Source organism: Monodon monoceros, unplaced genomic scaffold (assembly GCF_005190385.1).
Source record: "Monodon monoceros isolate NGI ecotype Baffin Bay Population unplaced genomic scaffold, NGI_Narwhal_1 Super_Scaffold_10, whole genome shotgun sequence".
Lineage (NCBI taxonomy): Eukaryota > Metazoa > Chordata > Mammalia > Artiodactyla > Monodontidae > Monodon > Monodon monoceros.
The window spans coordinates 54,489,525-54,515,281 of NW_021703766.1; the positions used below are offsets into that span (position 1 = coordinate 54,489,525).

Here is a 25,757-nt window from a genome sequence, read left to right on the forward strand (position 1 = left end):
GGAGGGGGCTGGGAGGCTTTCTCTTTCTCTCAGCCCCACCCTGGGGGCCCGGGGGCGAGGGCTGCCCCCTCCTCCCCTCCCCAGTGAGGGACATTTTTTGGTAAACCTATTTTCATTTTGGAAAATATTTATGAATAAATAGTTTTATATGACGGCTGGCAGCAGCGGCCTCTCCTGTACCCCCTGAGTCAGTGAGCCAGGGGGCGTTCCTGCTGGCGGGGGCGCCTGGCCAGCTGGGGGTTGAACTGGGAGTTGTACCGCCTCCGCCGATCGTCCACCTCTTCTGGCTGATCCTCCTGGGCTGCCGTGCCTCCAATCCGGGCCAGCAGGGCCTGTGCCCGAGCCCTCTCGGCCGCTTCCCGCTGGAGACGTTCAGCTCGAAGCTGGTCCAGGGACGGGGGTCTGGGAGGAGATGAGAGTCAGTTCAGGAAGCTGGTAGCCCCAGGAGGCCCTGCCCTCCCCCATTGTCCTCTGGGAGGGAGCTGCCACCTGGGAGGGAAGCAGACTGGTGCTGGGACCCTGAAGCTGGCCTCACCACCTCTACAGGTGGGTGCCCCTCCACCACTAAGCGGCTGTATGGCATTGAGCACAACCTGGCCCTCAACATTCCCTCATCTGTGGGAGAAAGGAGACGCGTCGGTATACCCGATCTACACTCGGGTCTGCATCCTAGGGACACAAACCTGCTTTTACTCTAGCCCCGTGGTTCTCACACTCTGGTCTCAAAAACTGAACCTCAGAGAGCTTTGTTTCAGTGGATTTTATCTGTCAATATCTTGCATATACAAAATGAGAAATCTTAACACAAGCGAATGTTCCACCCGCCACATCAGTGGTGTCGTCTCATATGTAGCCTCTGGGGACCCCGAGAACAAGAGTTAAAAAGTTAAATGATGTTATGAAAATAGGCTTGACTTCGCAGACCCCATGAAGGGGTGTCAGGACCCCCGGGGTCCCTGGACCGCGTGTTGAGAACACGTTATCTAGACCCCAGAGCCCTCCCGTCCCAACCAGAGAGAGCTTCCATGGTGCCCGCATGGCCATGGCCAACCCCCAAGGCCCAGGCTCCTTACTCTTTGGGTCGTTTCTCAAGTCCCTCCTTTTCCTTTCTGCTGTGACTGCCATTGTCACCACTGTGCTTTCTCTTCTTCCCCAAATGTTTCTGCATCTCCCCCAGAGGGTCCAGGCGGTTCTTGATCTTCTCATCTGGTCCTGGACCAGACGGGGGGCCGCCCCGACTTGGGGGGAGCTGGTACCAAGGGAGCTGAGTCTGGGCTTCCGCTGCACTCTGGCCCAGGTACGTCAGGATGCCCAGAGCCTTCTCTTGCCTCTCCTGAGGAAGACAAAATGTGGAAGTGAGAATGTCAAGTGTGTCTCCCCTTGGGGAACCCAGGGACACCCAAGGTTCCCGAGGCAGAACCAGACATTGAGCCCACAGGCCTGTCATGAGCCAACTCTGCCAGGTGCTGGGGACACACAGAGCAGTACGTGTGGGGCTCCTGCTCCGGGGGCACAATGGCAGCTTCAGAAACCAAAAGCACAGGAAGGAGGGGACAGGGTGGAGCTGCTTTAGGTTAGGGTTCAAAGGCAGGCATCTTTGGGGAGACAACTGAAGAAAAACCTGAGAGAAGCAAGCAAGGAAGAGGAGTGACTGAGGCGGGGAGGGAGGGGGGAGGAGGCAAATTCAGAGTTTGATGGGAAGTCCCTGAGAGCAGGTGACTGACAGGATCTGATTTACATTTAAAAGCCCCTTAACACTTCCCAAATATCTATAGGCTCTGGACAGCAGGTTAGAGACCTGAGAAGTCTGTGCCTAGCTGCCGGCAATAACCAACACCTCTTAAGTGCTATGTTTTGGTACGGTTCTGAGTTCCCTACATTAGCTTGTTTAATCCCCACCATATCCCTAAACACTCCTTAGTCACACCTGACGGGCAAGGTGCTCCCCTTCCTCCAGCTCCATCCATGACTCTGACGAAGAGGGCAAGACCGACTTACTTTCTCTCGTCGCTTCTCTTCCTCGTACTCTTTATTGCCTCTGCTCACCCCCTTCCCTTCTTCCAGCAGCTCTCGAAACAGATCCACAGGGCCAGAACTGCTTGGGGCTCCTGCTGCTGCTGCTTCAGCCGCAGGTAGTGAGTTCTGATGCCTGGCTTTCTTCCGTAGGAATTCTGTGCGGGCCTGGGGGAAAAGAAAGGTATAGGCAGAACATTCAGAACCTAGATGTGACTCAAGGAACTGTGAGCCTGGTGCCGACCACAGAAAACCGCAGGCCGTGGTGCTGGGGGCTGTAAAGGAAGGGAGCAGGGGCACTGGGAGCCCAGAAGAGGCACCTATCCCAGCCTGCGGAGAGGGTGGGGGAATGAGGCAACGCCTGGGTTTGTAAGCTACCTTTCAAACAGTAAACCAGGGGGGTTCCCAATCTCGAGTGACACAGTAAAAACAGCTACGAAGGCAGCCAATTCGTGTATTAGGACAGGTGATCTGAATTCCAGGCAGGGCTCCATGTCACTATCCCCAGTTGATTTGCAATTTCTACTGGTAAATGTGAATTTTAAAAACCCTGACTACCTCCCAGCCAGTGTTGACAATCAGATTAGCCAAAGGACAGGAAGCTAGGTGTAAACCAAACAGGTTAGGAGTTATAAAGAGAGCCTCTAGTGTTTGTGTGTGGGCAGCGGTGCAGGCAAAAGGCTCGCCCGACAGAGCGGAACTGGCTTGTTCCACTGTCATTTCGCTGTGTCTTCCTCTCTAAAGCCATCTCACTTCTCTGCACAATGGAAATGACAGCCTCTCTAAGAACGAACAGTGCTTGAGAGATTTGGCAAGTCAAGCGCTCTGCACGGGGCGAGCATAGAGTATGCGCTTACTAAACAGGGAATTTGTGCAGGTAAACTAAAAAGTGGTCCGAGTTTCCTTGAATTGTCCAGGGCTTCGTTTATTCATGAGCTCCTACTCTAGGCGTGGGGAGAACCAAGACCAGGGAGAGCTCGAGGTGGGATACGCAAGAGACCGCACACGCTTCCAGGGAGCCCGGCCCCTAATTCCGCACGGTGTGCATTGCGCCTGCGCGCCGCCCCACTTCCGGTCCCTCCCGAGGCGCCTGGGTGCTTCGCCCGGCCGGACTGGGAGCTTACCTCTTGCTGAGCGAGCAGCACCCTCCGCTCACGCTCTTTCTCCTCCTCCCGGGCTTGGGCCTCGTCAAGCCGCACGCGGGCGACATTGTCCTTGTTCCGGACGTGCCAGCTCTTCTTGGGTAAGATATTCATGGCGCCGTAGCTGTCCACGGACTGGCAGGCCCGCCTTCTAGCACTTCAGATTGGCGAGAGGATGGCCCCTCCCTATCTCGGCCATGGATTGGTCCTGGACTATTTGGCACGCCCCTCTGGGTCTGTAGCGAAAGTTGATTGGCTGAGACGCCCACCTCCCGTTGCCCGGAATTGCGCGTGCTGTCGCCTACCGACCGCCTCTTATCAAGAGTCTGAGTCAATCACAAGTGTCCCCGCCCGAACGCTACTGAACGCGGCCTCTGATTGGCTGGCACTCCCGCCAGGTACTCTCGCGGAAGAGCCCGCCGCGCCGACCCACAGGTAAACACATTTGATTGGCTTATGTCCCGCAGATGCCTTGCCCCGCCTTCTGGACGCGAGTTTCAAAAAGCACTCAGCAGCCTCAGCTGTGTTTATTGGTACTAGAAAGAAGTTCACTGGAGAGTCAGGGACTTAGCAGTGAATCCCAGGGCTGGAAAAGCATGGAGTCTTCTCCAGTTCGCTTATTTTCCAAATGATGTGGCCGAGGCTTACAAAGGATCTGAGGGCAGGTCTGGGTCTGAAAGTGGGAGGTCACCCTGAGCCAGGCAGGAGAGGTCAAAGAGCTCTGTTGGCCGAGCTCAGCGCCACAGCGCGCTGTGCCAGGAAGACTTTATTCTGCGCCTCCTGAGGTAAAGGGTAAAGAGAGGTGGAAATAAGACAGATCTTCTCTCCACCCGTGTCCCTTTCCATATTCCCCAGGACCCCTTCCCAGGGACCGGGCCTGGCTCACCGTCTCTATCTGGCGTTTGAGTTCAGAGATGAGGCGTCCATATGAGTTAGCCAGGGCCACGGTATACGCCATCAGGATGCTAGAAGAGACGGAATGGAAGCTACTCCCCAAACGCCCTTAGAATATCTTCAACGTAGGGCTCTTCAGTAATCAGGAGTCTGGACCTCCTCCTTCAGACTCAAGAAGTCTAGTATCCCAGCCCCCTCCTTTCCTCAGACCCAAGAGTCTGGGCCCCCAGCCCCCTTCTCTCTTGGAAGCAGGCAGCGAGACCCCAGGTCAGACATTCAAACTCAGACCCAGGAGTCTAGGCCTCTCACCTGGAGATCAGCAGAAGGGGCACAGCAAAAGCCTGGGTCCCCAGGAAGAAGAGAAATTTCTGGGCAGTCTGAGGGAGCTTGCAAATAGACTCGGGGATCTCGGCCCAGATGGACGACTGCCCCCGGAATGGACCACACAGCTTAGAAGGTGGGATCCTGAAGTCAAAGACAGGCAGAGCTCAAGGATGGCCAAAAGTCAGAACCCTGGAGGAAGGAGGAAGGAGGGAGGGAGAGAGAGGCAGGTGCCTCTCACACTTACAGGAAGATGCTATAAAGCACAGGAACGGTGGAGATGGCCAGACCCAGGAGAAGGACCAGGGGGAAGAAGAAGTTCACAGTGGAGGCCCGAAAGGTGCGGGAGGCCGGAGAGCAGGTGGAGAAGAGGGTGATCTGGTGGGGGGGGGATGAGGGAATCTGAGCCCCAGACTCTCCTTCTCCACCATCCAGGAGCCCTGGTCCCTGGCCTCTTCTCCTCAGTCAGGATCCAGGAGCCCCAGTTCTTTTCCACTATCAGACACAGGAGTCCGGGTCCCCCCTTCCCTCAGACCTAAAAGTTGGGATGCCCTGGACCCCTCCTTCTCCCACATCCAGGAATCTGTCCTCCAGACCCATCGTCCGTCAGGATCTAGTAGTCCACGACCCTGGCATCCTCCTCCGCCAGGACCCAGTAGTCACATCCCTTAGTCCCCTCCTCCCCCCAGGACCCAGAAGCCCAAGCCCCAATACCTCCCGCTTCAGACCCAAGGGTGCTCCCCACCCCTCACCTTCTTCAAATAGAAAAGCAGCAGGAACTTGGCCGTGTTGAGCAAAGGCAGTAAAGGGCAGAAAAAGCTCCCCACCCAGACCACTGTCTGTGCGTAGATGAGCCCCAGCACTTCGTCAGGCACCTGGAACTCCAGGGTCCCCGCAAAACGACCCAGCGCCCCGGGACAGAGGCCACACAGCAGCCTGAGGGGCGGGGTGAGGCCGGGCCGAATCAGAGGCAGGCCGGCCACGGGTTTCCCCGCCTTCACCGTCCCGCCCACCAATCGGAAGTGAGCATATCTGGGGGTGGGGCGGAGCCTTCAAGGTTCTGGAGGGGGTGTGTCTATAGGGCGGGGCTTGAGGCGTAGAGGCAATCGTGGCAGTAGGGACAGGGCTGCAGGGAAGTGACTACCAAACTCGTGGAGGGGCGGGGTCTGCGGGCAGGGCAGTCAGAGGCAGGGCTAGAAAGGGGCGGGGCGAAAGAGAAAACTGAGTGCTGGGCGGGGCCACAGCAAGGGGCGGGACTCTCACTTCCGAGGAAACTGGATGAGCAGCGTGACTGCCAGGCCGATCAGGAGATCAAACAGCAGGAGTTTGTACATCTCCTGTCCCAGGCGAGTCTCCCAGCACTGAGGAAGGAAGAACGGGTCATAAAGACCTCAGGACCCAGACACCTGTAGACCCGAACGTCTGAGTCTCCAAACTGCAAGCGTATGAGATTCTATCAATACTTTCTCTGGGGGTCTTTAGTTTTTTTTTAAATCCATACCCCTGTCCTCAAGGGGAAGGTATTCTAGCACCCCAAGCTCCCCTTTCCTCCCAAGCCAGGGGGTCCGGACCCACCGGGCTCCTCCTTTCCTTCAAGGACCCAGGAGTCCGTCCCCTCCCCCACCCCTCATCCTCACCGGAAGTTCTTTGTAATTGTAGCCACAGGTTTTGCACTCCTCAGCGTCCGCATCTCCCCCGCAAGTGATCTGATTCCAGAGAGAGAAGAGCAGGACCAGCAGGGAGGCCAGGCGGAGAAACACTGTCCTGGCAAGGGGAAGAGAGAGAAAGGGAATCAGCACTGACCGAGTGCCCACCACGTGCCTGGACCCTCCTGTGTGGAGCGTGCTCACAATTCTCCCCATTTCCCAGATGAAGAAAACTGAGGCTCAGTGACAGGAAGAGTCGGGATTTGAATCCAGATCCCACTGGATCCCATATCCTGACGATTTCAGTCTCTTATTTGCTACAACCAATGTCCCCCGACCAGCCCCACCATCATCCCCAGCCCACCCCAGGAGTCCAGAACCTGAGCAGGATAAAAACGATCTGGCGGCTCCTGGTGTAGCCCTCCAGTGGGGCAATGAGCTTGAACACCGGTGGCAGCACAAAGTTGACCCCGGAGATGAAGATGGACGGAAGGTAATCCACCACGAGCTTCAGCAGTGGCATTCCCTGGATAAGAGGCATCTCCTAGGAGGGAGGGTGGACCAAGAGAAGAGGCTCTGGGGTCCTGCAGGAGCCATGCTTAACGTCCTCCGCCAGCCTCTTCCTCCTTCATCACCCTGAAGTCCAAACATAATCCCCACACACACACCAATCCCTCCTCTCTGAGATTCCAGGAATCATAGGCCTCAGTCTCCTCCACCCCTGGAAATGTAGGTTCCAGGCCCTTTCCTCCCCCGGGGCCCTCCACACCTGCAGCTCCACAGTGGCCCCTGTGGCCCAGTAGACGCCGTAGAAGGCTGCCCCAAGGAGCGCCACCACCGCCATGTTGAGCAGCAACCGCACCGACCACACCCTGGCTTGTTGGCCCAGCGTCCGCACCGCAGCCTGGCGCCGCACCGCTGCTTCCTCCAGCTCCACCTAAGGAAGAAAGAGACGTCCACTTGGGTTCCATTACCCTAGGTGCAGCCTGTGGTCCAGAGCCCAGGCTCAACGTGAACCGATGCAGCACCGCCCCTCCAAGAACATCTATAATCCTTATCTCAGCCCATCCAGGGCCCTCCAGGTGACAATTGAGATCTGGCTCCGCCCCCAAGGCCCCACCCAACACGTCCAGCTCCTCCCAGGACCCGCCCAGCACTCATGCCTGGTGCTTTGGAGTTACAGTTCTACTTTATCAAGCCCTTTCTGGCCACACCCTTCTCTTAACTTTGAACCGAGGAGCTTTAGGTACCGCCCCTTTCCTGCTGCTAGCTTTTTCCTGTACCCTTTGACTTCAGGCATCCCTGTAGTGGCCTTGGCCCCTTTCCCCCAAGGCCCGGCTCCTTAGAAGAAAGCTCCGCCCAGCATCTCTCTGGAGGCCCGGTCCCTGGCCTAGGCCCCGCCCATTCTCTCAACCCCGCCCCCTCGGGTGACATCTGGTTGTAGGCTCCCCCACCCCTAAGCGCACCTGCAACTCAAATAGGATGTTGCGCTGGCGCAGCCGCACGTGGACCTCCCCGCTGAGGCCAAAGTCCCAGGCGGAGAACACCCGGTGGCTGTAGCTGGTCACGGCCCCTGACTCAGCCAACAGCGTCTGCTTCAGCCCAGACACCGAGCTAAGAGAGGGGAGATCCGAGAGACAGGGTGTAGCAGGACAGCCACAAGCAGGGGGGGTACGCTTCTCCCCTTCTGGGGCAAACAGGGAAAATGAACTCTAAGACCTTGGGCATTTGGAGGCTGCTACCTGGTGGAGACACATACAGTCATTGTCGCCAAAGACCAAGAAAGAGATTGAGAGAGGCCCAGAGGAGTCCAGACACCCAAAAAGGCAAGACAGAAACCTAAGAGATAAGGACAGCTCTCCAGAGAGAAGAGAACAGAGACTCTGGGGAGACAGAGATTTAGAGGGAAGACTGAGACCCCCAAAGGGGGGCAGAGATTTCAAGAAAAGGGGACAGAGACTCAGAGAAAAAGAGATGGAGAAAGGTGGGGGGGGGGGCCGGGGAGTCCAGAGACTCAGAAAAGGAGAGGGCAGGTAAAGGGACTGGAGAGAGGGGGACAAAGACCCAGGGAGGGGGTAGAAAACCAGAGAAAAGGAGAGAAACAGAAAACTGAGCAGGAAGGCTCCACACCCCCCTTCGCCGCCCCGGCTCTGGCCCCCATCCCCTCTCAAGTGGGCCCAGAGGCCTCCCACCTGCTCTCCCTGCTAACACGTGTGCCCGGTCTCCGCTCCCAAGCTAGTAGAGCCTTCCTTTTATGCGGATCCGATGGCATTCCCACTTAAAACCTATTCCGCAGCTTCTCTTTTTTTTGGCATGTGGGATCTCAGTTCCCTGACCAGGGATGGAACCCACGCCCCCTGCAGTGGAAGGAAGCGCAGAGTCTTAACCACTGGACCACCAGGGAAGTCACAGCTTCTCTTTGTTCTTGAGTCCTAGGCTCCTTCATAGCATAGCCCCCCCCCCCCCCCGATCTGGCCCCCACCTACTTCTCCAAGCTCAAATCCTGTCCACCCCCCCAACCTCCTCCTCGCCTTTCATTTCCCAACCTCTTTCCACCACAGGGCCTTTGCACTCACAGTCCCCTCTGTCTGCAATGCTGGTGTCTTGGCTTGTTCACCTGGCTGGCTCCCTCCCACCATTCCTGTCTTCCTCTACAGGTCACTTCCTCAGAGAGTTCTTTACTGACCGCTCCATCTAATGAGGGTCCCCACCCATTATTCTCTATCACACGGGGGGCAGCAAACTACGGCCCTGGGACCAAATCCTGTTTTTGTAAATAAAGTTTGATTGGCACACAGCCACAACCAATCATTTTCCTACTGTCCACAGCTGCTTTGGCCCAGCAGACTCTAGTTGAGACAGAGACCACATGGCCTGCAAAGATGAAAATATTTCGTACCTTCATTTTTTTTTTCATTTTTTAATCAGAAAAGAAAATTGTGCTGATCCCTGCTCTATCGTATCCTCCATTTGTTTTCTATATAGTACAGCTCCCAAACTCAAATTGCTGACTTGCTTGTTTATTTAACAGTCTTATCTCGAAATTTATCTCCCCTACTCGACTGTAAGCTGTATAAAGGTAGGGGGACCCCCATCTGGTGTTCCTGGGCCCTGTCACGGTGCCTGGCATTTAGGAAACACTCCTTTTTTTTTTTGTGGTACGCGGGCCTCTCACTCTTGTGGCCTCTCCCGTTGAGGAGCACAGCCTCCAGAAGCGCAGGCTCAGCGGCCACGGCTCACGGGCCCAGCTGCTCTGCGGCATGTGGGATCTTCCCGGACCGGGGCACAAACCCGCGTCCCCTGCATCGGCAGGCGGATTCTCAACCACTGTGCCACCAGGGAAGCCCCCCCACTTTTTTTTTTTTTTTTAAGTTCTTGGTTTCTTTCTTGATCCCAGTCCCTTCCCTTGGGGATCTCCCAGGCTTGTCTGAATGCCAGTGAGTCTCAGGTTTGTAATTTCAGTCCAGACTCCCACGTATGCAACTGCCTACTCAGTATTCCCTCATCAGTCCAAAAGGCATCCCAGAATCAACTGGTCCAAAACTGCACCCCGGATATTCCCCAACAAAACCTGTTCTTTCTACAGCCCTCCCCATCTCAACTAACAGCAAACACCTGGAGTCATTCTTAACTTCCATCATTCACCACACCCCACATGCAATTATTAGAGAATCCTGTGGGCTTTCCTCTTAACATATATACAGTCTCCCTTTATATAAAGAACAAACGGGCCAAAGGCAAGCTATAGTGTCAATAGAAACAATGGTGGTTGGGCACGGGGTTGGGGGAATGTAGTAAGCTGAAGAGATATTGAGGAGCTTCTGGAAGCTAGTCATGTTCTAGATGTGGATGGGAAATGTACCAAGATCTATACTTTGGTTTGTCCATTTTTCTGGATGGGTGTGTGTGTGTGTTGTCATGCCACGCAGCTTTCAGGATCTTAGTTCCCCGACCAGGGATTGAACCCAGGCCCCAGCAGTGAAAGCACAGCATCCTAACCACTGGACCACCAGGGAATTCCCTGTGATTTTTTATTTTTAATGAGAAATATATATGGTCAACTAATATTTGACAAGGAAGCCCACATACTCAGTGAGGAAAGGATAGTCTCTTCCATAAATGGTGTTGGGAAAACTGGATATCCACATGCAGAAGACTGACATTAGACCCCAACCTTAAACCATTCACAAAAATTAACTCTAAACAGATTTAATACTTAAGCATAAGACCTGAAACTGAAAAACTCCTAGAAGAAAACAGAAGAAAATCTCCTTGACGTTGGTCTGAGCAACGTTCTTTTGGACGTGACACCAAAAGAACAAGTAACCAAAGGAAAAATTAATAAATGGGGCTACTAAAAAGCTTATACACAGCAAAAGAAACAATCCAAAAAAGGAAGAGGCAACCTACAGAATGAGAGAAAATACTTGCATATCATCCATCTGATAAAGGGTTAATATCTAAAATATAGAAAGAATTCATAGAACTCAATAGCAAAAAAACAAAACACCAACCAACCAACCAGCTCAAACAACCCCATTAAAAAATGGGCAGAGAAATAGAATAGACATTTTTTCAAAGAAGACAAGCAGATGGCCGACAGGTATATAAAAAGGTGCTCAATGTCACTAATCATCCGGGAAATGCAAATCAAAATCATGAGCTATCACCTCACACCTGTCAGAAAGACTGTCACCGGACTTCCCTGGTGGCGCAGTGGTTAAGAATCTGCCTACCAATTCAGGGGACACGGGTTCGAGCCCTGGTCCAGGAAGATCCCATGGAGCAACTAAGCCTGCGTGCCACAACTGCTGAGCCCATGCGCCACAACTACTGAAGCTTGCATGCCTAGAGCCCGTGCTCCGCAATGAGAGAAGCCACCGCGATGAGAAGCCTGCGCACTGTGATGAAGAGTAGCCCCCGCTCACCGCAACTAGAGAAAGCCCGCATGCAGCAACGAAGATCCAAAGCAGCCAAAAATAAAATATTAATTAATTAATTAATTTTTAAAAAAGAAAGGCTGTCACCAAGAAGGTAAGAGATACAGATGTTGGAGAGGATGTGGAAAAACAGGAACCCTTGTGCCTCGTGCACTGATAACGGGAATGTAAACTGATTCAGACACTAAGGAAAAAACAGTATGGAGTTTCCTCAAAAAAATTAAAAGCAGAACTACCATATGATCCAGCAATCCCACTTCTGGGTATTTATCCAAAGAGAATGAAAACAGGATCTCAAAGTGATATCTGCCCCTGCACGTTCACTGCAGCATCGTTCACAGTAGTCAAGATATGGAAACAACCTAAGTGTCTGTCAACAGATGATATATTTTTTATATACACACAATGGAATATTATTCAGCCATGAAAAAGAAGGAAATCTTGCCCTTTGAAACAACAGGGATGGACCTTGAGGGCATTATGCTAAGTGAGATAAGTCAGACACAGAAAGGCAAATACTGTATGAGATAACACTTATATGTGGAGCCTAAAAAAGCCAAACACATAGAAACAGATTAGAACAGTACTTACCAGGGCTGGGGCGGGGGCGCAGGAGCCGGGGAGACGTGGCTCAAAGGGTACCAACATCCAGTTATAAAATGAGTAAGATCTGGGGATCTAATGTACAATATTCTGCCCGTCGTTAACAGTGCTGCATTATATACTTGAAAGTTGCTAAGAAAGTAGATCTTAAGTGTTCTCACCAAAAAAAGAAATGGTAACTGACTTGATGGAGGTGTTAGCTAACCTATGGTGGTAATCATATTGCAATATATAAAGGCATCGAATCAACACAGTGTACGCCATCAACCTACACAATGTTATGTGTCAATTATATCTCGATAAAGCTGGGGGAAAAAAGAAATTCAATGAAAAAAAAAAAACTAAACTCAAAACTGACCACTTGTCACCACCCTGGTCCAAGCCACCTCCCTTGGTGATTTTTGCAATTGATTGCAATAATCTCGTAACTATTCTACTTGCTGCCACCTTGCCCTTAAGCTCTCTCCCTCCCTTTTCCTCTCCCCAGCTCCCCTCTCTTCCATAGAGCCACAGATTCTTTTCTTTTAAAACCTAAATCAGATCAGGGTGATCTGCTCAGGCACCTGCGATGAGTCCCATCTCAGAAACAATCCCAATTCTTTGCGGAATGTGGGCCCATCCCCTACTGCTCCCCGCTCTCTACTCGCCCCCCACCTCTCTCTGATCCAGCCCCACAGGCCTCCTTGTGCACCCTGAAACGCGCCAGCCCTGCTCCTCCCTTGCTCCAGCTGCACCCTCTGCCTGGAATTCCTTTCCCCAGGTATCTGAGTGACCAAATCCCTCACTTTCTCAATGTCTTTGCTTAAACACCATGTCCTCAATGAAGCTTCCCAGACACCCTATTAAAACAGCAGCCTAGGGGCTTCCCTAGTGGTGCAGTGGTTAAGAATCCGCCTGCCAATGCAGGGGACACGGGTTCGAGCCCTGGTCCGGGAAGATCCCACATGCTGCGTAGCAACTAAGCCCGTGCGCCACAACTACTGAGCCCTCAAGCCGCAACTACTGAAGCCCGCGCGCCTACAGCCCGTGCTCTGCAACAAGAGAAGCACCGCAATGAGAAGCCTGCGCACAACAAAGAGTAGCCCCCGCTCACCGCAGCTAGAGGGAGCCGGCGCGCAGCAACGAAGACCCAACACAGCAAAAAATAAATAAATTAAAAACAACAACAAAACACACACACAAAAACAACAGCCTGGCCTTTTTCCGGTAAGTGGCCTGAGGTGACCTCTAAAAATGGTTCGCTATTCACTTGACCCAGAAAACCCCACAAAATCATGCAAGTCAAGAGGTTCAAATCTTTGCGTTCACTTCAAGAACACGCGTGAAACTGCCCAGGCCATTAAGGGTATGCATATCCGAAAAGCCGCCAAGTATCTGAAGGATGTCACTTTAAAGAAGCAATGTGGATTTTTTGATGATGCTGATTCACTTTGTTATACAGCAGAAACTAACACAACATTGTAAAGCAATTATACTCCAATAAAGATGTTTAAAGAAAAAAACAGAAAAAGCAATGTGTGCCATTCCGTCGTTACAATGGTGGAGTTGGTAGGTGTCCCCAGGCCAAACAGTGGGGCTGGACGCAGGGTCGGTGACGCACAAAGAGTGCTGAATTTTCACGGCACATGCTCAAAAATGCAGAGAGTAATGCTGAACTTAAGGGCTTAGATGTAGATTCTCTGGTCACTGAGCACATCCAGGTGAACAAAGCCCCCAAGATGCAGTGCAGAACTTACAGAGCTCATGGTCGGCTCAACCCATACATGAGCTCTCCCTGCCACATTGAGATGAACCTTACTGAAAAAGAACAGATTGTTCCTAAACCAGAAGAGGAGGTTGCCCAGAAGAAAAACCTGTCCCAGAAGAAACTGACGAAACAAAAACTTATGGCCCGGGAATAAATGCTGCAAAAAATAAACACAAAAAAAAGTAAAAACAAAAAGCCCGCAACAGCCTGGGGAGTTCCCTGGCAGTCTAGTGGTTAGGACTCAATACTTTCACTGCTGGGGCCCGGGTTCAATCCCTGGTCAGGGAACTAAGATCCCACAAGCTGTGTGGTGCGGGGAAAACAAAACAAAACAAAACAGCAACCTGGCCCAGTATCACTGTCAATCCCCCTCACCTGCTCTGCCTGTACCCGATCACCCTCTAACAAGCCATGCAATCCACTTATTAGGGCTTATCGCTTATCACTGGTCTCTCCTGTTAAAATGTCAGCTCCCCCGGGACCAGACTCTGTTGGATTTTTGTTTGTTCGTTCTTTTTTGCCAGCTGCCTAGAACAATGCACGGCCCATAGTATCTGCTCAGTAAATATCTGTTGCATGAGTGAATGAATGACCTCTATTGGTTTAGCATTCTCCCCTCCAGAAAAGATGTAATTAACTTCCTTGCTTAATATCTTACCTTCCCCACTAGACTGTAAGTCACAGGAGGGAGAAACTTCTCATCTTTATCCCTGGCCTGCAGCAATCATGAAGCATTTTAAAATTCGATTGCAACTCAAACGGAGAGAAAGGGACCACAGAGCAAGCCTCGGGATTCTGGAGGAGGGCATCTATCACTGCTACTCCCCTATGGTCTGGGGGGCCTGGGTGTAGGGGTGTCACTGACCGGTGCAGGATGAGCAGCAGGTAGAGGAGGCAAATGGCAAAGGTGGAGCACAGGTAGGTGATGGCCAGGTGTGGGCGGCGCGGGTAGAACCCATAGAAGAGAGGAGACCATTCTAGAAAACCCTGGGGGAGGAAAGGCAGGGCAGGGGTCACCACGGGGCTGGGTAGAGGCAGGGTTCAGGGAGCTGGGCCATCAGGGTCGGGGGTCACTGAAGGCACCAAGGCTCAGAGCGGGGGCTTCCCAGGGACCCAGGCACGCACCTCTCCGGAGAGAAAATTGAAGAGATGGGTGGAGAAGGTGACCAGGCCCTGAGAGCCGGGCATGTAGGAGCCGCAGGGTGAGGAGGCGTTAGGGGCAGGGGGACCAGGGGGAGCCCCTTCCAACCAGGTGGGCAGCAGAATCATGCAGGCTGTAAGCACGGAGGCCAGCACGCTGAGAAGCAGCAGGAAGCGCAGCAGGGAGAAGTAGGACTCGGTGCCGGCGCCAAACTGGCCTGCAGGGGGCAGCAGACAGGCCGCGGGCTCCTTTCTGGTCCCAGACCCCTCCTCCCTCAGACCCGGGAGTCCAGCCCCCAGCCCCTCCCCCCTCAGGCCCAGGGGTCCAGCCCCCAGCCCCTCCTCCCTCAGACCCAGGGGTCCAGCCCCCAGCCCCTCCTTCCTCAGACCCGGGAGTTCAGCCCCCAGCCCCTCCCCGCTCAGGCCCAGGGGTCCAGGCCCCCAGCCCCTCCCCGCTCAGGCCCAGGGGTCCAGCCCCCAGCCCCTCCCCCCTCAGACCCAGGGGTCCAGTCCCGTCCCAAGATGCCAGACCAAAGCCCACCGTACCCCCAATCCTCTTCAGCGTCCAATCCCAGGGCTGCACGGAGCGCAGGCCCTCCCGCACCTTCTCCTTGGACCTCCGAAGCAGAAGAGCCCAGTGGGTGGCCCTGGACCCCGAGCCCTGAGCCACTTGGTTCCTGGCAAGGCCCTGTCTGGGAGCGAAACAGAGTCAGACACAGAAAAGGAGGGGCCTAGTGACCCCAAATGGAAACCACCCACATGTAGAAACAACCCAATCCTTGAACCAGGAAGTTAGTTGAAATATATTCCTAACACGGGATACTCCATAGCAATGAAAAGAAACACACCTAATGCTCGGCATAGGAAGACAGACAGAAAATAGACTGCAGAGTTCGATTTACACAAAGCACAGAGCAAACACAGTTAAACTCGTCTCTTTAGGGCTGCACACACAGGTGGCAACGCTACGAAGAAAAGCAAGGAATGATCCTCAGTGAAAGTCTGGGAAGAAGAAAGCGGGGGTGCCCTAGGTGGCGTTTACCTGGACCCTCACTTTGGGAAAACTCTAAGTTTCTACATGATGTTTCATGCACTTTTCTGTCAGCAAATACCATCATAAAGTAAAAAATGAAAAAAAAAAAGAAGAAAGGTAGGTGTGATATTGTGATTTATAATAAGAAATATATATTTGGTAGTGTATGTGATCTTACATGTGGAATCTAAAAAAACCGAACTCAAAAAAATAAATAAATAAAAATTAAAACAAACAAACCAAACTCAGAAGAGCGCAGGATGGTGTTTACCAGGGGCTGTGGGGGTAGGGTAGGGAAATGGAGACGTTGGTCAAAGAGAACAAACTTCCAGTTACAAGATGAATAAATTCCGGGGATTTAAGGTACAGCATGGTGATTGTAGCTCATAATACTGTGTTGTACACTTGAAGCTTGCTAGGAGAGTAGATAGTCAATGTTCTGACCACTGAAAAGAAATAGTAATTATTTGACATGATGGAGATGTTAGCTAGCACTACTGGGGTAATCATTTTGCAATATATCAATATAAGTACAGGGCTTCCCTGGTGGCACAGAAGATCCCACATGCCGCGGAGCGGCTGGGCCCATGAGCCATGGCCGCTGAGCCTGCGCGTCCGGAGCCTGTGCTCCGCAACGGGAGAGGCCACAACAGTGAGAGGCCCGCGTATCGCAAAAAAAAAAAAAAAAAAATATATATATATATATATATCAAATCAACACATTGTACACCTTAAACTTGCACGATGCTGTATGTCAACTGTATCTAAATAAAACTGGAAAAAACTTTTTAAAAAAGAAGTATATATTCGGTCTTTGTCCTGTTTCTGGCACACAGTTCCTAAATCCTTGAATTTCCTAAGTGGTGACAGTGATAAAGGTGCGTTTTTTTATGTTAATGAGGTTATATCTCCAGGTAGATAGCGTCAGAATTGAGTTGAACTGTTGGACATCAAGCTAGTGTCAGAGCGTTGCTTGGTGTGGGGAAAATTCTCCACATACCGGAATCGGTGTCAGGATTATGTAAGGAAAAGGGTCAGTTTTCAAGGGCTCCCTGAAGAGTCACACAGGACCCCGTTCTCGGAAGGGCGTCCCACTTGCTGTGCTGTTTGAATGCTGTGCTGTTGCCATCTTAAAATAAGTACTAATTGTGGAACAGGAGACCCAGCATTTTCAGCTTTCACTGGGTACTGTAAATTATGTAGCGGGAGAGAGGCAAGAAAGAAATCAAAGAGTGATAGGCTTTGGAGAGGGGGAGGCAGAGACAGACATAAAGCAGAGAGGAAAAAAACCTGACAGTTTCAGACACCCAGAGAGAAATAGAGGCAGACAGCCTTGGAGGGACAGAAGACACAAGAGACGAGAACTTGGGAGAGAGAGAGAGGAGAAAGAATCCCGGAGGCAGGACTCCTTGGAATCAGAGAAGCACAAACACAGACTGGAGAAAAAGGAACCCAGAGGCAGCTCTGAGAGAGGCAAGGACCGACAGAAGGACAGAGTGAGATGGAGACAGAGCCTCCAACAAGTGGGAGGATGGTCCACACCTGGCTGGGAAGTGGGAGGTGGGCCTCACCTGTGTGCCCGTCTGGCCTGCATGGGCCACGGCAGTTCCCGGGAAGGGCCAGGCTCCTGCAGCTCCTTTTGTGTGGCTTCTGCAACGGACTGGATGCTCCTCTGTCCGTCCTCCTCCTCCTCCTGGGCCCCCCAGGGCAGCACCCCAGGGCCTCGGTACCGAAGGGTAGCAGCACTGGGGAGCTCATTAAGCACAGAGGACAGCGATGGACCTGGGGCAGGAGGACAGGGGGCTGGGAGAGTCCAGGCGTCCAGGCCCCCGGCCCCTCCTCCCTCAGACCCAGGATCCAGACCCCCGGCCCCTCCCCCCTCAGACCCAGGATCCAGGCCCCCAGCCCTCCCCCCTCAGACCCAGGATCCAGGCCCCCAGCCCTCCCCCCTCAGACCCAGGGGTCCAGGCCCCCAGCCCCTCCCCCGTCAGATCCGGGAGTTTGGAATCCCCGGTCCCAGACACCAGCCCCACAACCCTGCCAAGCACCCAAGTGTGGCCCCTCCAGGCCCCTCCTACCCCAGGGCTGAGGAGTCCGCTCCTCAACTTCCTTTTCCGTCTAATTCCCATTCCTCAGATATCCTCAGATATTCCAGCCCCTAGCCCTCTCCTCCTCCAAGACTCCGGGTCTCCAGAATCCTCCCCATGACCCAGAAGTCCCAGCCTCTGGGTCCCCTCTCCCCCAGAGACCCGGGAGCCGAAGCCCCTCCCCCTTCGGCCCTGGGGTCCCAGGAGGCAGACCTCCGTTCTCCGCCTCCCTTAGGACTTCTGCCAACCAGGGGAGTGGGACCTGACCTTCCTCGGGCTCCCCTACCTGTTCTGGTCTCCCGGGGTGCCGGCCATCCCCCAGAGGAGGCCCAGGCCTCCGGTTCCCACATCGGGCTCTCTTCAATGGCCCCAGCCGCGGATCTGTTCCCGTCTCTAGGGCCAGCAGAGCAGGGACTGCCCCAGGTGAGGGAGGAGCCTGAGACAGGGGCATACCTGGCCGCCAGGTGGCCCGGAGGAAATACCCGGCACTTCCCATAAACTATCAGGGCCTCTGCTCCGAAAGGTCTCCTGGGAGCTGAAGTCCACAGATGCCTGCGTGGCTCCCAGGGGGATGGGTGGTAGCACATCACAGAGGGATGCGGTGGTACAAGTCCCCCCACATTGATCACCCACAGACATTCCCGCGTAGAGTCTTTGTGTGACACTTTATTAGGAGAGATTTACACATTCTGAGCCTCTTAGGTCAAAGGATGACAAGAGGGTGACAGGAGCGCTGGGACCCTTAGGTGGCTCAGATGGAACCTATGAGAACCATAGTCCAAAGGCCTGCACATATGCGCCTCAGCTTCTCCGTTCCAAGAGGGTTATACTCCATACTGGTCTACTGAGAGAAGAATGGAAGCGACCAGAAAGAGGCCCCCCAATCCCAGAGCCTGCCCTGAAGCTCCTAACCCCACACTGTGGAGCCAAGGAAGGGAAATTTGCCCAAGAAACCATGTCGCCCATCGGCCCCTGCTGTTGGGGGGAAAACGCAGCTCTCTCTGAATACCTGGCGCTGGGCAGGGACAAAGGAGATTCTTGTCTGGACCATATCTTGATTTTTACAGGAGGGGAAACTGATCATCTGGGGCCCTCAGGGCGGAGGCTTTTCCAGGCACGGTGCTGAGCTGGGGAAGCGGGAATCCTCTCCAGGCCCCCTGCCATATTCAGGACTCTTTCCGGGAAAGGAGACAGCAGCATGCTTCACAGAATTCCCAGGCCAAAGCTTGGTGGCTGGACCAACGGCAGAGGGAGCGTCGTGACAGCTTACTCCTCCCGAAGCTTTCCTGAGGCAAGGCTGGTGGCGGGGGGCGCGGTCTTCCGCCGGCTGGGGCTGCCCCCACCTAGAGCCAGCCCCAGCCCGAGGGCCACCAGGGCCAGGACGTGGATGCAGAAGTAGATGGAGGCCCAGTACCGCAGGGTTTCGCCCAGCGAGAGCAGCACAAAGCCCATGCACATGTAGTCATAGGCCCGCATCTTCAGGAACCAGTGCACCCAGTCCCAGGCTTTCTGGCCCCTGGGGCTGAGCCGCCCCCGAAAGGCCGACTCCAGCCGGCCCTCAGCTGCCAGGCATAGCGGGATGGTCAGGAAGCTCAGGTAGTAGCCAGGGTGCAGGCCGTGCCAGTAGGCGCTCAGTAACATGGTCCAGGCGCTCCTGGGGGAGGGGCTAGGAATCAGGACCCGGAGTGCAGGCCCCCTGCCCCCTTCCCTGAGACCTGGGGGCCCAGGCCCCCAGCCCCTCCTCCCTCAGGCCCGGGACTCTCTACTCGCTTCTCAGAAACCCCCTCCCAACACTATCTTCCCTCAGGACCCAGGAGTCAGGTCCCCAGCCACTTCCTCTTTGAGGATCCAGGAATATAAATCATGACCCGTGAAGACTCAGAAATCTCCAGCCATGGTCCCTTCTCCTTAAGGGCTCCAAATGGTATCCCCTGAAGACCCATAAATTTAGGCTCTGATCCCCACTTCCACAGAGAACCCACAAATCAGAGCAGGCTTTGCCAAGGACTGTGGCCTGAGTTCCTGCCCATGGGCATCAAGTTTTCCCTCTGGCACATCAGGGTGTTAAAACTGCAAAAATAACCTAATGACAGAATGACACTAACCACCCTTTCCTGGGGGGGTGCGGGGGGAGGGCAGAGAGTGTAAGGGTCCATAAAAAGGTTGAATTTTCCCTGTTGCCAACAGGGAAGATCTTTTCCTCCTTCTCTTTTCTTAGGCCATTTCCTTGAAAAACCTGTTTGAGCATCTTTCCGTCATCCTTTGGATACAGATGGAAACCTCTGAAATGGTAAAGTAGGCCTCTAGAAAGTGTTACAGTCAGGAATGTTCTTCTCGAGGGCCTGGGAGCCATCTCTTTGAAGCCTAGGTTTGGAGGGAGATAGAGCCTGTCTCCCTGCAGCTCTGAGGGTTTATCCTAGGTGCCAGCTCCGAGCTGTAAACACCTGCTGGTCATAGAGATAGGAGTTTTATTCTTCCTTCAGATAAAGACACTTAACTGGCACAGGTGGCTACCCCAATCACCAGGTGAACTTGGGATGAACATGAGAGCACGCAAAGTGCTTGTGGAGTCCTTCGACATGAGGACCAGTTATGGTGTCTCTTGAGAACACGCTACGTAAAGGGCTCTAAGTGGCGACGGAGAAGACAAAAAGGGTGAGATTTCCAGACAACTAATAAGGACCTACTGTATAGCATAGGGGATTCTACTCAGTACTCTGTAATGGCCTATTTGGGAAAAGAAGCTAAAAAAAGAGTGGATATATGTATATGTATAACAGATTCACTTTGCGGTACACCTGAAACTAACACAACACTGTAAATCAACTATACCCCAATTAAAAAAAATAAAAATAAAATGGATGGATGGATGAACTGTTAAAAAAAAAAGGCTGAGCTTTTTTGGTAATCTTGGTAATCTCAGCAGTGGGTTACTTGAGCCATGCCTCGAAATCTGGTTTAATGCTTATTCAATAACTGTTGTGTTTTTTTCTTTCCTATCTTTTGGCCACGCCGTGAGACATGCAGGATAATAGTTCCCAGAGCAGGGATCGAACCCACGCCCCCGGCAGTGGGAACACGGAGTCTTAACCACTGGAGCGCTGGGGAAGTCCACAAAACTGTTTTCTTTCTTTTCTACCTCTGGTGGAGAGAGAATGCTCTGGGTCGGCAGAACTGAAAGCAGTTGACGGTAGGACACACATCAGCGCAAGCCTGGCATCTGTAACCTCCACGTGTGCACACCTGAGCTCTTGGCCGTTCGTTCCGCCACCTACTCTTCTCTCCCTGCTTCGCTGCCCCCCTGCCCCCCACAGTGAACACTCTCCAAAGAATTGTCTAGGCTCCGCCTTCCGTCCTCTCTTGAACCCTCTCCAATCCAGCTTTCACTTCAGCCCTCCACTCTCCTCCGGTCAAGGTTGCCGGGGGCTTCCTCCCATCACGCCCCACCCAGTGGTCTTCAGCGCACTGAAGCTCCCGGCACCTGCAGACGCACAATCCCCTCCTCGTTCCTTCTCTCGGCTTCCTTCTGGGAATGAATACTTTGCCGATTGTCCCCCTATGTCACTGGCTGCATCTGTGCTGGCTCTTCCTCCTGGTCCCTAGTCTACACCAGGGTTTCTCAATCTTGGCACTACAGACACCTGGGGCAGGATCATTTCTCGGGGTGGGGGGGAGTGGGGGGAGGTGGAGTGCTGTCCTGTGCAGCGCAGATTGTTTAAGAGCATCTCTGGCCTCCACCCACTAGATGCCAGTAGCACACCCCCATTATGACAAAAGCGTCTCCAGACATTGCCAATGCCCCCTGGGGGTGCAGCACAATCGCCCCCCCGCCCCGCATTGAGAATCCCTGGTCTAAACGATGGCGCACTCTGTACTTCGACCTAAGGCTCAGCCCCAGAGCTTTAAGTATCATCCACACCTGCTGACGCTCACGTGTCCACTTCTTACACCAACCCTTGCATTACGCACCAGAATCACACAACTAACTGCCTAGCCAACAACCCCGGCTGGAAATCTAACAGTCACCTCAAAGTCAGGGAGACTAAACCCAAGTCTAGCTTCCTCATCCTACCCACTCCTGAAACTTCCTTCTGCCCAGTTTCCCCTCCTCAGGAAACAGCCCTTCTGTGCCCTACCATCACGCACAACCCATCACCTGGGCATCGAGCTGTTTCCCACCTCCACCTCTCAAATGCATCCACTTCTAGGCCACTGGTCCCTATGCTAGGATACCATCAATGCCCACCGGGCCAGTCCCTGCTTTATTGCCTGATCCCCTCCCCCACCTTAGCCCATTCCCACACAAGGTCGGAGCAGATCTTTAAATCATAAATCAGATCACACACCCAGGGAAGTCTAGCTCCAGAGGCACCATGACTGACTTCTTCATTATAAGAACGTGTCATGATGTATCCTGACCTCATCTGGTGACACTCGGCAGGTTGCCTAAGATCAGACCTCTGATCCCGGGTCTCTTCATCTTTAAAATGGGGATGATGAGAGCTCCTACTTCCTAAGGTTGTAAAGATAAGTCTATCTTATCTTTACAGAAAGTCTCCACTCAAGAAATATCAGATGAGCGAAGGATAATACAAGCTAATCAGGCCTCACATTAAGTGCATTTCACACTTTATCTCACTTATTCCTCACATCAACCTATGAAAACAGGTAACAGCATTACCCCCATTTAAGAGTTGAGGAAACTGGGTTCGGGGGGGATAAATTAGGAGTTTGGGATTAACATATATACACTACTATATTAAAAATAGATAACCAACCAGGACCTACTGTATAGCACAGGGAACTATACTAAATATTCTGTAGTACCCTATAAGGGAAAAGAATCTGAAAAAGAATAGATAGGCAACCACTGGTGGTCCAGTGATTAGGACTCCGCGCTTTCACTGCCAGGGCAGGGTTCAAATCCTGGTGGGGGAACTAAGATCCCACAAGCTGCTCAGTGAGACCAAAAAAAAAATAAAAGAATTAATATGTGTGTGTGTGTGTGTGTGTGTATATATATATATATATATATATAACTGAATCACTTTGCTGTACACCTGAAACTAATACATCATTGTAAATCAACTATACTTCAATTTAAAAAAACTGGGGAAAAATGCATATATGGGGAGGGTGGGAGGGAGACACAAGAGGGAAGAGATATGGGGATATATGTATATGTATAGCTGATTCACTTTGTTATACAGCAGAAACTAACACACCATTGTAAAGCAATTATACTTCAATAAAGATGTTAGAAAAAAAAGAAGAGGTAACTTTAAGAGCTAGGGGATTGTTGATTGTGTTTGATTTTGCTTTTGGGAAAGAGATTGCCTTTTCCTCTTTTATTTCTACAGTCCATGTTTGGGTGGGGCCCCTGCTCCCACAGTTTGTTTAAATTTTTATGTTTACTAGCCAGAAGTTACATAAAGGTTTACAAAGCAGAGTGATTATTTCAATGGCTTCCTCTTGCAGTATGCTGAAGCAATTTATCTTGCTGGGCTCCAAGTAAATGGCTGTATCTCTTGAGGTTTAGTCAAGGGTAATTAAAGTAAGCATTTGGAATTAAAAAAAAAAAGAAGCATGTATGGGAATTTTTGAAATTAAAGAAGTTGAGGAAACAGGGGTCAACTAACTCCTTAAGGTTTCTTAGTAACTGGCAGGGTTAAGATTCCGGAAAGTCTAGCTACTCAGTCCACAGGACTCAGTACACTGCGTTTGTGGAGCGGGGCTGACTTTAAGGAGGTAGAAACGGAAGCCCAGAGAGGAGGAAGAATTGACCCCGGAATAACGCAAATCAGAGCCAAAGCAAGGCTCAAGAAACTACAACTCCCATGACCCTCGGGGTGGAGGCCCAGCGGGGGAAGACGCAGGCGGCCCCAGGGGCAGCTGAGAGATGTACTTCTGTGCCGTCCTCCGAGACAGTTGGGCTCACCTGAAGACGTAGGAGCGCGCGGGCGCGCTCTTGTAGATGTACTGCGCCAGCCACCACTGCACCGTCATGTTCCAGTACCGCATGCCATCCCGCACGCGCACGCAGAAGTCTGTGCCATAGCAATCGATGTTGCGGATGGTCTCATAGTCGTACTCCGTGGAAGCCGCTTTCTCCGGACTGGGGGGGTGGGGGGGGGGGGATGAGGGTGGGGGACAGACATGCAGCTCAGCCAGGCCCCCTCCTGACTCTGGCTACTGTCCCAGCCCCGGATGCTAAGGAGGGGATCCTGGCCAGGCAACAGTTCTCTGGCTATCACGTTTGCTAGGGCAACAGGGGAGGGTAGCCCAGCCTGAGCGTTTTTGGGAAGTGCACAGTTCATCAGCAATAGGGTTCTCCTCTTTGGTAAGGGGGCCTGCAACAGCCAGGAAAAGTCTGGAAGGGCCACGGTTGCTAAGCTATGAGTCCTTAGCAACCTGACCTGCCAATGGTCTCAGATGCTAGGGAAAGGCCATTCCTTAGCAACCAAGCTCAGCATATTCAGAGAAGCCTCCAAGTAGTCCATCCTAAACTGTTGGACACTTCGGTTGTTAGGGAAGCAGCATCCCTAACAATGAGGTGGTCCGTGGTTGCTAGGGAGATGTTTTAGGCCCGCCTGACACCTTGATGGTCTCTGTTGCTAGGGGAAGGGCATTCCTTAGCAACAAGGCCTAGGATGTTTAGAAAAGCTTCCTGAAGGGGCCTTCTCTGGCTATTGGTCCCCAGGATTGTTCTATAAGGGTCATCTCCAGTAATACAGTGGTTCCTGGGTCACTGGTGCCAACCCCCCCCCCCAGAAGTGGGGGATATCCTCGGCCCACCTGAACCATTGGCAGCTTCCGATCATGGAAGGGGGGCATCCATTAGGGGCGGGGCCCAGAAGGTTTAGAAAAGCCTTCAATTCCTGCTTGGCATCTTCTGGGGGATACCTTCTACTATGGCAGTGGCAGGAAATCTGCGGGGGGGGGCCACCTCCCCTGCAATGGATGGCACTTTGTGACTACTAGGGGATTGCCCAACCCTTGTAAGAACGAGTAGCTCAGAATTTACACCAAAGGGCTGCTTTCCCAGCCCCAGCCTGAAAGCTGACCATGACCGCTACGGACAGAGGGACAGGCCATTCCTGGTTGCTAGGAGTGCCATTTCCCTAGTAACACAGGAGCAACATATCCTTAGCAACAAGAGTCTGTAGTTACTAGCTGTGTGACTTACCTAGTGATGAAGGAGCTAGGGGGCTAGTTTTGCCAGCAACAAGGTTAATTGATAGTTACCAGGGGATTTCCTGGGCAACAGTAGGAAGGCGACTTGCAGTTGCTAGGAATGGTGTCCCCTCTGCTAGAGAACAGCACGGTCAAGGATGCCATTTCCATAGAAAAAGAGGGCAACAGCAGGCTGTTATGTGACGACATCCCATGGGGAGGGGCGTGCTCACTCCCAGCAACAAAGGGGCAGTTCAGGGGATGCCGTTTCCTTAGCAACAAAGAGCAGCTTTCTGGCAGGAAGGGGCAGTGCTGTTGCTAGGGAATGTTCTCCCTAGCAACAAAGGGCTACTCCTCACTGCCCAACGATGGCACCCTGAGCAACCAGGAACAACTGGGTTACTGGGATGTCGCTTCCACGGCAACAGAGGGACAGCGTGTGATTGATGTACACCTTCCTTTTCCTAGCAACAGAGAGCAATTCACCATCCCAAGGGGGGACAAGCGCTAGCAACAGGGGGCAATCCGTACGTATCAGGACTACTGTTTCCTTAGGACAGGGGAAGGCGGGCTGTGGTGGCTGAGGGTGACACTCTGCTGACAACAGGTGGGAGACCTGCCCCCCCTGCTCCCCGCTATCCTCCCTGCTAGGGGCAGGGCCAGCCCGCGGTGATTGGGCCTGCCGGGTCTTGGGACACCTCCCTCCCGCCGCCTGACCTGCTGGGGGGTGGGCATTGGAGGGTGGGGCCGCCCCCGGCCCGGGCTTTGGCGGCCACGGGGTAGGCCCCGAAGCCGGCGGCAATGCAGCCGCACTCGGCGGCAATCCAGGCCACGTAGAAGCGCATGCGGAAGGCGAAGAAGACGGGGATCATGTAGAAGAGGCGGGCGGGCAGCGGGCGGGCGTAGAAGGCGTCCTCACGCACGGCCTCCAGCGGGAACAGGTGGGAGGAGAGCAGGAAGAGCAGGCCGAAGAGCGGGGCCGGCCAGGCACGCCGCAGCAGGGGCCGCAGGCTGGGCA

General features: G+C 53.1%; 4 protein-coding genes and 1 pseudogene across 5 annotated transcripts in view; 1 reads left to right on the top strand and 4 right to left on the bottom strand.

Annotated features, from left to right (window-relative positions):
* Positions 1 to 25,757, bottom strand: part of LOC114908066 (NACHT, LRR and PYD domains-containing protein 7-like) — a 582,624-nt gene that overhangs the window by 271,433 nt on the left and 285,434 nt on the right.
* Positions 110 to 3,316, bottom strand: LENG1 (leukocyte receptor cluster member 1). The gene is made up of 4 exons (XM_029245162.1): positions 3,138 to 3,316; positions 1,999 to 2,181; positions 1,074 to 1,333; positions 110 to 402 (listed from the first exon to the last, which is right to left on the bottom strand). Exons 1-4 carry the CDS (start codon positions 3,267 to 3,269, stop codon positions 189 to 191), a joined length of 789 nt encoding a protein of 262 aa, XP_029100995.1. The 5' UTR covers positions 3,270 to 3,316; the 3' UTR covers positions 110 to 188.
* Positions 3,651 to 18,168, bottom strand: TMC4 (transmembrane channel like 4). Of its 2 annotated transcripts, XM_029244464.1 has the most exons (15): positions 17,853 to 18,168; positions 17,051 to 17,261; positions 14,993 to 15,138; positions 14,432 to 14,664; positions 14,172 to 14,293; positions 7,483 to 7,630; positions 6,786 to 6,953; positions 6,397 to 6,560; positions 6,008 to 6,134; positions 5,634 to 5,731; positions 5,123 to 5,306; positions 4,618 to 4,748; positions 4,359 to 4,514; positions 4,042 to 4,120; positions 3,651 to 3,935 (listed from the first exon to the last, which is right to left on the bottom strand). In XM_029244464.1, exons 1-15 carry the CDS (start codon positions 18,151 to 18,153, stop codon positions 3,867 to 3,869), a joined length of 2,337 nt encoding a protein of 778 aa, XP_029100297.1. In that variant the 5' UTR covers positions 18,154 to 18,168; the 3' UTR covers positions 3,651 to 3,866. The 2 variants fall into 2 exon arrangements, with proteins under 2 accessions (XP_029100297.1, XP_029100306.1); XM_029244473.1 differs by lacking the exons at positions 4,359 to 4,514; positions 4,618 to 4,748.
* On the top strand, positions 12,752 to 14,092 carry LOC114908881 (annotated as a pseudogene).
* The window catches only part of MBOAT7 (membrane bound O-acyltransferase domain containing 7), a 12,222-nt gene continuing 4,677 nt past the window's right edge, over positions 18,213 to 25,757 (bottom strand). Inside the window, exons 7-9 of the mRNA XM_029204562.1 lie at positions 25,457 to 25,750; positions 23,505 to 23,681; positions 18,213 to 19,220 (exon numbers count right to left, since the gene is read on the bottom strand). Coding sequence (XP_029060395.1) covers positions 18,833 to 19,220; positions 23,505 to 23,681; positions 25,457 to 25,750 — 859 coding nt within the window. The 3' untranslated portion in view covers positions 18,213 to 18,832. The remainder of the gene's footprint in view (positions 19,221 to 23,504; positions 23,682 to 25,456; positions 25,751 to 25,757) is intronic.